This window comes from Poecilia reticulata, linkage group LG7, assembly GCF_000633615.1.
Source record: "Poecilia reticulata strain Guanapo linkage group LG7, Guppy_female_1.0+MT, whole genome shotgun sequence".
Lineage (NCBI taxonomy): Eukaryota > Metazoa > Chordata > Actinopteri > Cyprinodontiformes > Poeciliidae > Poecilia > Poecilia reticulata.
The window spans coordinates 16,255,688-16,264,802 of record NC_024337.1 but is presented as its reverse complement, the minus strand read 5'-3'; the positions used below and the strand labels follow the sequence as shown (position 1 = coordinate 16,264,802).

At 38.1% G+C, this 9,115-nt stretch overlaps 1 protein-coding gene and 1 long non-coding RNA gene across 3 annotated transcripts in view; one reads left to right on the top strand and one right to left on the bottom strand.

Annotated features, from left to right (window-relative positions):
* The window catches only part of LOC103467799 (uncharacterized), a 17,030-nt gene extending 8,966 nt beyond the window's left edge, over positions 1 to 8,064 (bottom strand). For both annotated transcript variants that reach the window (XR_534119.1, XR_534120.1), the window contains exon 1: positions 8,029 to 8,064. This is a non-coding gene — a long non-coding RNA (uncharacterized LOC103467799). The remainder of the gene's footprint in view (positions 1 to 8,028) is intronic.
* The window catches only part of LOC103467798 (integrin alpha-5), a 52,579-nt gene continuing 47,350 nt past the window's right edge, over positions 3,887 to 9,115 (top strand). The window contains 1 exon segment of the mRNA XM_074186859.1: positions 3,887 to 4,368. Coding sequence (XP_074042960.1) covers positions 4,160 to 4,368 — 209 coding nt within the window. The 5' untranslated portion in view covers positions 3,887 to 4,159.

Here is a 9,115-nt window from a genome sequence, read left to right as displayed (position 1 = left end):
GAATATTTCCCCTATCTAAAAATCTTATCTTTTACAGTTTAAATGAATCTCTGTGGGTTAATAGATAGCATGAGCTGTTCAATCTGGTGGAGGGTGGAGAAGACAATGGAGAAAAACAGAAATCGGTTGTAGCTGTTTCAAAACTGTTTGGCTTCCCTCTTTTATCATGAGGTCATGAGGTTTTGTAACAAGTGGACTCATGCAGAGCGACACTGTGGATGAACATGTGGTGCTTGAAAAAGTGTTACACCCCTGTAACTTTCTACTTTTTTTCCAGTTCCAGCCAGACACTTACAACATAATGCTTAATTTTGAAGTTAAAGGTAAATTACGAATGTTTTTTTTTCTATATATATATATTTTTATTTTTTTTAATTTTTTTTTAAATAAATAAATATAAATATCTATTTGTATTCAGTTCTCCAAGTCAAGAGTTGGTAGAGTCGTCTTTCATTCCAACTAGTCTTTTCTGATATGTCTCAACCAGCTTTCTACATCTACAAAGTTAAATTTAAATCTGGACTTGGACTAGACCATTCACACACATGAATATGTTTTATCAAAGCCATTACTGTTGGGGTTTTTGTCCGGCATTAAATTAGATCTTCACCCCATTGTCTTTGTTTTGCATTTATTTCCATCTATCTCCATGGAGCAGTTCACACTTAAAAACAAATTGTGCCAGGAAACTTAAAACTTTTTGTTACATGGGCCAATATCATCAAGTGAAAAGTACTCGAAATTGGAAAAAACTAAAATCAAGCAAACAAAGTAGTCCGATTTTTACTTTTTATCCAGCAGGAAAATCGTAGATCGAACACTTAAGAAGGATTTTGCATGTTTGCTGTATGAAAGGAAAGACATTTAGTTTTCAAATTATTTTGGGCTCAGTTGAACAAATTCTTATTCTCAGAAGAACAGAACTTGGGTCACTTTCTTTCAAAATGCTTGCTGTAATAGCCAAGTTGGGTGCAGAAAAGTCGTTTTTTCAGTAAAACTCTCTGGATAAATGTGGTTATACTTATTACAAAAGTTTGGTTGGAAAAAGATTAATGTTTTTCATTTTGTGCTTAACATTTTCCATTACAAGAAAAACACATCAGTAATAATTTTATGCCGACTGAAAATAAAAAGATTATTTCTTTAAGTTGGAATTGGGGGACCACAAAAATTCAGTCGATGGGCCACTAATGGACCCTGGACCGCACTTTAGCCCTGTCTTAGGCTTTCAGAAAAAAGCTGCATTTATAATGGGATTAGTGATCCAAACGCATACGGTATTAATTAATTTTGTGAGGAGCAAAAGAGGTCCGTATCCTTCTTTTTCCACTTTCCAATTACCCTAAACTAAATGTAAAATTGACCTTATAAAGTGATTAAATCTGGAAAAGTTTCTGTAGTGTGAATACTTTCGCTGGGTACAGTAAATAAAAACAATCCCCGTGTGGCTGATGTAACATCATGTTCCTTTTTTCAGGGTTTGCAGGGCGTAGCACTTCTAAAACATATCAAGCCGTGACACTGGATGGAAACTTTCCACCACAAATCAGCTTAATGGCTAAACATGATGGATCTTTCAGTCAACCACAGCTTGAACTCTTCCACGATTCATCTACAATCTGCATCTTGAGAACCTAAAAACAGAGTAAGTGAACAAGACCCCCCCTCTTGGATTAGGGCTTTGAACCATCAAGTGCCCCCGACAGCTGTGGACCGGCCCCTCCAGACGCCCCGGATTTCTCCAGTCGTGCTTTCCTTTGCGCGTCCAGCCACTTGGTCGGGTTATAAATACGAGCAAAAGCTCGACGAAGAGTTCATGTTGCCGCTGCTGCTGCCACACAGCCAAATTTGGCCCCTGCAGCGTCGAATCGCCGGCGCTTCGTATGAATCAGCTAAACCAACAGTCACTAATTCCAGCAGGCCTGGATTGGTTTATTAAAGGTCTCGTTGGAGGGAGCACTTGTTTTCTGCAGTCTAACCACTTTCCTCCGTCTGGTGTGACTCAGAAGCAGGAGTTAGAAATCTTCCCACACCCCCTCCCATGTTCAGCACTCGGACACATTCACAGTCACATCCACACTGTAATTACGCGGAAATACATATGGCTCACACGCTGGCTGATAAAAGACTAATTAGTATGGAGTTGAACAGATATAAGTCATTGCTTTAGGTTTTAATTTTGGAAGTGAAGTAGTAGTTGGTTCACTTTTGGCTTTGGAAAATTTTTTAAGTAAATGTTTTCCTCCCAAACACCGGATCTCCATGAGCCTCTCTGAGTGGCTTGTTAAGTTTTATTTAGCTCATGAAAATGAGTTGAAAATGCGATTGCTTTGACCCATAGGTCTTGTCAAAATTTTGATTAAATACATATGTTGAATTTCAGGCTTGATTAAGCCATTCTATCAAACGTCCAGGAACATTTTGACAACAGTAGACATGTTTGATGAGATGTCTACGATGGCGTGTTAGGACCATTAGATGTAAAAAAGGAGAGGAAGTCAATCTCAGAAATCTTCTAGAAGAAACAATAAAATTTTTGAGTTTGAAAAGTTGAAAATTTGCTTGAAAAAACAAGGAAATCTTTAGATTGTCAGGATTTTTCTAGAAAAAGCATTGCTATTTCTGAGTTTCAAAAGTTGATATTTTATTACTTCTGAAAATTTATTAGATTTTTGAAACAATTTTTTACACTCATAAATTTCTTGTTTTCTTGAAATTTTCTGAGATTAATCTGAATTTTTAAAAAAGATTTTTCTAGCAGTTTTTTGACTTTTCAAACTCAGAAATTTCCATTTGTTTTCTTGAAATTTTGAGATAAATTTTTACAATTTCTGAATTTTTTCCTAGCATTTTTTGCCTTTCTAAACTCAGAGCTTTCTATGTTTATTCTATGAATTTTCTGAGATTAATCTTAAAATTTCAGATTTATTTTCTAGCAAGTTTTTGACTTTCCAAACTCAGAAATTTCCTTGATATTTTCCTGAAATTTTCTATGCTTTTATTTATTTTTATTTCTTTAAAGAAAATTTACAAATTTTTTTTGGCTACAATAGCCCTAATTCACTCTTGCATTTGTCTACTCATCTTAGATTTAAAATGCTGTTGCAGGTGTCAGAAACGCTTTAGATATGTCCGTTTAGGCCTGGGCAACATGGCCTAAAATCAACATTATGATATTTTGAGCAGTTCACTTTGGTACTGATAAATGGACCATAGCACAAAACCCCAATAACTGCAGTGAAGTTATTATGAAGAAACCAGTTTGAGAAGGATTAGCCTCAGATTAGCTATGAGAAGATGGATGAAATCTCGTATTCGCTGTTTCTGGAATACCCAGAACAGATCATCTGGCACCAACAACCATGCTGGATGGATTCAAAATCACTAAAATCTACTTTCTTCCTCTTTCAAATTCTCAGTTTGAACTTTAGCAAGTCTCCTTTATGCCCAACTGAGTTGCTGCCATGTGATTTTCCTCCAAAGTGGCAGTAAATGGATTTACCTCCAATATAAATCAAACCCCCAGTAATTTTGCCTTGCATTGTGTCAATACTGTCACCTGTTTGCCGCCCTTTAACAACGTTTAAGGGGCGCCTGGTCAGACATGTGACGGTGAGTTGTTGCTGGGTTGGATGAGAAGTTTCATTGACCTTTCCATCACTTATCAGGATTCCTTCTCAGGAAACAGCTTTGATCTAAAAAGCTCAGGATAAGTGAAAGATAAAATCAGTAGCAAAGATTGGGGATCCATTGTTCAGTCGGGTAATAATCTCCAAGGCGACACTTTGACCACCCTCGTAAAGTAGGTGGGTTAGTGGATCAGGAGTTCTTTCTTTCTTTCTTTCTTTCTGTCTTTCTTTCTCCTCTCTTTCTAGGGAAACACAAACTCCTCCTTCTCCAAACTTTGCTGTGGGAACTCCCTGCGTGTCGTGGTGATTAGGTGAGCAGAGTGGGCGTGCGTCTGGAGAGAATCAGAGAGGGTGAAGGCGAGAGGACGCAGCTGAGGAGCTGACGGAGCATTCATGAGATCCTGCCCGGTCAGCGTCAAAGGGATGCGATTTTAAGTTGCAATTGTTCGGGATTCATCTTCGGATTAGTTAAACCGAAAACTTGGGACTGTGTTGCGACCAAACTTTAGCGGATTATTGCTGTGGTAACAATGGGCTCGAAGCGATCACGCGTAAAGACGCCGGGGACCGCAGCCTTTGTCGTCCGCTCGTCCCTCTGCATCATCGGGCTTCTGGCCACTTTCTCTCGGCCTGCGTGCGAGGCGTTCAACCTGGACGTGGAGAACCCAGCTGTTTATAGCGGACCAGAGGGGAGCTACTTCGGATATGCTGTTGACTTTTATTTGTCTGAATCTGCCAGGTGAGTGTCTTACAAACAATAACAATAATAAACATGCGCAAGAAAGTTAAAATATGGAGTTTTGTCTTCAATTGAACTCTTGTGTTGCGCACAGTCGGTGAGTAAAGTTTCCATTCAGCTCTGTTGAAGCCTTTGCCTCCAATTTCCTGTCAAAGTAGCACAGCCAGGTTTAATTCAGATTTAGTTTGGGCTCCAAGTTTACAGCTGCGCGCATATGGGCACATGTCCTGCGCGTACCCACACCCTCACGATGAACACAACTGACTGTAATTTAATATCTCCCGAGAAGCAGACTGGTGCCCTGATTGAATGACTCTTGGAATAAAGCTAAAATGATTACAGTATGAAGGAGAGGAGAGGTCATGAGAAAAAAGATACGAACCTGAATGAGGAACAATTTATCTTAAAGTCTGTCAGAGACGATAATCTTATTATCCAACAGAGTGAAATTAGTTTTTGACCTTTTAATCTTAACTACATTCAGTAATCCGGTTCTCCGTGATGCTTCTTGGCTCAGAGGAGATGTGATCCCTGTGGCACCCGGCATGCAGTGACTGTCTCAGCATTCTTCCTGAAAGGGTTTTGGCATCAGTCATTTTTGGAATTTCAACTCTTGCATACATGCCTGTGGTCATATCTAATACCCCAGTGGTCTGTGGATAGCATGAAATGGATGGGTTGGGGGGGACAAATTGTAATTTCAGTGGGTGTCTATGCATCTGAATCACTATCTTACATAGGGAAACCTTGAATGTTGTTTTGAGTTATTATTAACCAAAGTTTCACTCAGACATGCAGACTTGCTGAGTGCTGTGTAACCAGCCGGCATGCTGGGATTGGAGAAAGGGCTTTGTGGCGTGTGGGCCGCCAGCATCAGCTTCGGTTTCCCTGTTTCTCCTCCCCAATTCTCAGGACGGTAGACCCTCAGACATGTGGGGAGACTCCACCTCCGCATCTCCCCTACTTATCTCTTTAAAACCCTCTTCCTATTGGTGCTAATTTTTCTTCCTGGGAAACGAGGGCTGTAGGAGGACGGTATGATTTAAGAGGTGACAGTTGTTTGCATAAAGCTTTCCCCTCTCCCTCATCCTGCTCCTTACTCCCTCTTATGCTGATGTCATTCTGCAGGGCTTTTTAATTCATCCATCGCCCAGACCTCCCCCCAYTGTCTAGCCCCTCTCCTCATCACTTCCAGCCCCAGACACACCAGACGTCATTTTACCGATGACTTAATCTTAACTTTCTTACAGTTGAATCACCACGCTTAAATGGAATATATCATTGCTTTTACAACTTTTCGCCTCCTGTCAGCGGGTGTGTAGGCCTGTAGCTCGCAGTAGTTTTATTCATTTCCAGAGCTGCGTTCAGAGAATGCAGCTGAAAGTAGAACAGAGGGATGGCGTTCACTACTTTTCCTCACCAAAAGTAGTGAAGAAAGTCTCCACTTTTTGAGTTCATAAAGAAAATATTTAATTGGCTATTTCTTCAGCAAGAGGAGAAAATCAAGGGAAATGTCAGAGCGCTCTCTGACATTTTGAAGATGTTCCTCCMAACAATTCAACAGAGTAAACCAACTTTATATTGCAGTGGATATTTTCTGACCTTTCTCCATAATTCAATTCAATTCCAAAATACTTTTTGGATTCCAAAGGTTAATTTTTTACCTTTTTACACTCTAAACGTTATTTCAAGGACACTGTCTGTTATTCTACTCAAATTATGTCAGCCTATCTTGGCCCAAAAACAATTATTTCAAGCCAAAGGTTTGGAAGAACATTAGAACTTCATTTGGTTTAGACACAAACAAAAAAAGTCTTAGTTGAAGCTAATTGTTGTAGCTTCACATGAAAAATTATATTTAGGAAAAAGTAATTTATTTAATCTAATGCTGTTGTGTGACGTTGGGTTCTGGCAGGCTACACTTAAAAACTGTTTCAAAAGAAATCATTTTCTAAACTTTATGCTCACAAACAACACTTGCAGCCACCTTAGTGGTCTGGCTGTTGACTCTCAGCTGCTTTCTGTGGCCTGAACTGTCCTCTCCTCWGTTTTTTGTTGTTCCTTTCCAATGTTATAATKGTTTCATAATCCTGGAGCAAACAATGTTTCCAAAGATAAGATTGTTTTTTTTGTGAAGAGAAATATGTATTCTTGACTTGTTTACATTCATGGGATTCACCCCCATTTCCTGTACTTATGAACCTTGCTGCCACCGTATTTCTGAGTTGTTTTGTTTCATATGTTACCAATCAATGGCCACACATTTGCTCATCATCTAAAACTATCATTGTTTTGGTCAATAAAATAATCTTTTCTATCATTATTGTGAGAGATTTCCAAATGGTGTTGATACAAACGCATCATCCATATAATTTTAGTTAAATGCCTATTATAGAATTTTGTTGTAATAAATTAAGAACCGTAATTTTACTTAAACTTTTACAAAAAGAAGATGGATGCATTTTCTTCAATGAGATGTTATTTATGGAAAACAATGTAAAAATATATATAAAAAAAAATAAAATACTGAGGTATAAATAAAGTGATTCTGTTGTGTAAACAGAATGTAATTATTCCATAAATAGATAAAACCAGCTTTTGTTTTTAGATCTATTAGTAATGGGCATTTATYATGAAAAATTTCTTGAAAGAATTTAGATTTATCGTTTYAGCTATAAATTCCAATTGATGATGTTCRAAAACCCTGTAAACGGACTGTACTGTCAGAGTTATTTATATTATTTCCCCTACTGTTGGTTCCATTAGAGCATCAATAAATATGAAAATATGAAGACCTCATGTGGAGCTTTGACTGCAGGAACATGCAGCTGCCTAAAAAAGTCTGAAAAGAAGTTGTACAAACTTTTTTAGTATTACAATAAATACCAAAACATATTGTTTTATGATCTATATTGTAGTGTTGTTGTAGTGTAGTTGGTTCTTTACCATTTTAGCCAAAGTTATTAGGAGACAWTATTGTCTGAAGAGCCACTTGTGGCCCCGGAGCCTCAGGCTGAAGACCCCTGGTATAAACATGAGTAATGTTCTAACGCAGAMATTTCCTACAGCTCATTGCCCTGTAATTTTCCTTTCAGTGATATGTATTCACAAGTCAAACAAAAAAAGTCTTAGAAGATTTAAGTCAGTGACTCATTCCTTTATCTGCAAACCACAGATATCTGCCACTTTTCATCCACAGTTTTTCCAAGGTTTACACATCAAAACGTATCAGAGGTGAAGTGAGTTGCTTTTATCTCGTCTCTCACCGACACATCATCCACACCCACGCTTTGGAGAAGCGTGGAGCGTGGAGTGGGGGAGTAGCTGTGGAGCCACAGAGGTCAGTTCAGGGTTGCATAAAAAGATTATTTGTATCAGGGGAAGTTTCTATAAACCCAGTTATGTTGATGAAATTATTGTGCCTTTTTAAAAACATATTTAATTCAAGTTGCTCTAGCAGAATGGTTTTTATAACAGCTCTCACCGCTGTAAATACTAATCAACTCTGAGTGCTCYGTTTGTCTTTTGAGTTATCTCTAATTGAAGCAACGGTTAATGTGGTTGAAACAACTCTTCTAACGTTAATTACTTTAAGGCTGGACAATAAAAGATGAGTTTTGATCATTATTGATTTGTTTTTGTTTTAAATATCTGACATACCTTTCCTCTTTTATCCAGTTTTCACTCCACGCCGTTGTWRWYTTATTTTTAAGCAGTTAAGGAGCCAAMGTGTCGGAATCCTAAACTGCTGYTGCGTCARTTACTCACCAAGTMGTTKCTAGGTAACCAAAGTGAGAGTGAGTTGCTAGGTAACTAGAGAGTGAGTCAGTTAGTTGATTCCAGAAGCCTTACTTAGCTGGCTGTGAGAGGTTGAGCAGCTAAAGACTTTTCTCTGCCTACATCTCCCAGAATGCCGTGCAGCTCTGGATCAGAGTTCATTGAATACTCTATATTGAACAYTRAATATTCTATCAAACGTATTATGAATTGATATTGATCGTGTCTCTATTACAATGTACATTTATTGATTTATTATCCAGCTCTTGATAACCAAATTTATTTTGAGTACCAAAGACAATGAGTAGAAATAATCGTACTTGTGCTGCGGTCTGAGATCCTTGCTATCRGCAAAATCTGTGTAAGAAACAAGAAGTATAGCAGATGTAGATGTGAAAAGAAGAAGAAAAACACTTCTCCCTCCATAAATACTCRATGACAAAGAGWTGCTTTCTCCAACTCTGATGSTAATTCTTGACAACAAGTTTATATATGTGGGTCTGTCATGCCCTTCAGCCTGAGTCATGAAATTGAATTTGGACACTGATAGTCGGCCCACCATGGTGGAACGCCTGAGGATAGCTTCAGTGAACTCTGTGTTACAGGCCTGGTCACAAATACACAAAGGGGAAAAGAGCAGCGAGATACTTTCTGTTGTCTTCATACGTTTTTATCTAATAAAAACCAAAAGTCTTACCATAAGCATTTTTCTCTATAATTGTTATTAAGGAATTGATAGTGACTGTCCTAGTTTTGTACATCGGTCTGTTTTTAATCATATCTAATTGTAATTTATTTAATTCTATATTTTCAGAAAAGATGAGTGATATTGTGGATTTTTGTGGAACACTTATGAGAATATATGATACCAAAGTAGAGCACCAATCAAACTCTTGATGGGGTCTTGCAGATGACTATGAGCATAATACAGATTTTTATAGTGCGAGYGCTTAAAAAAACCTTTTGTCAG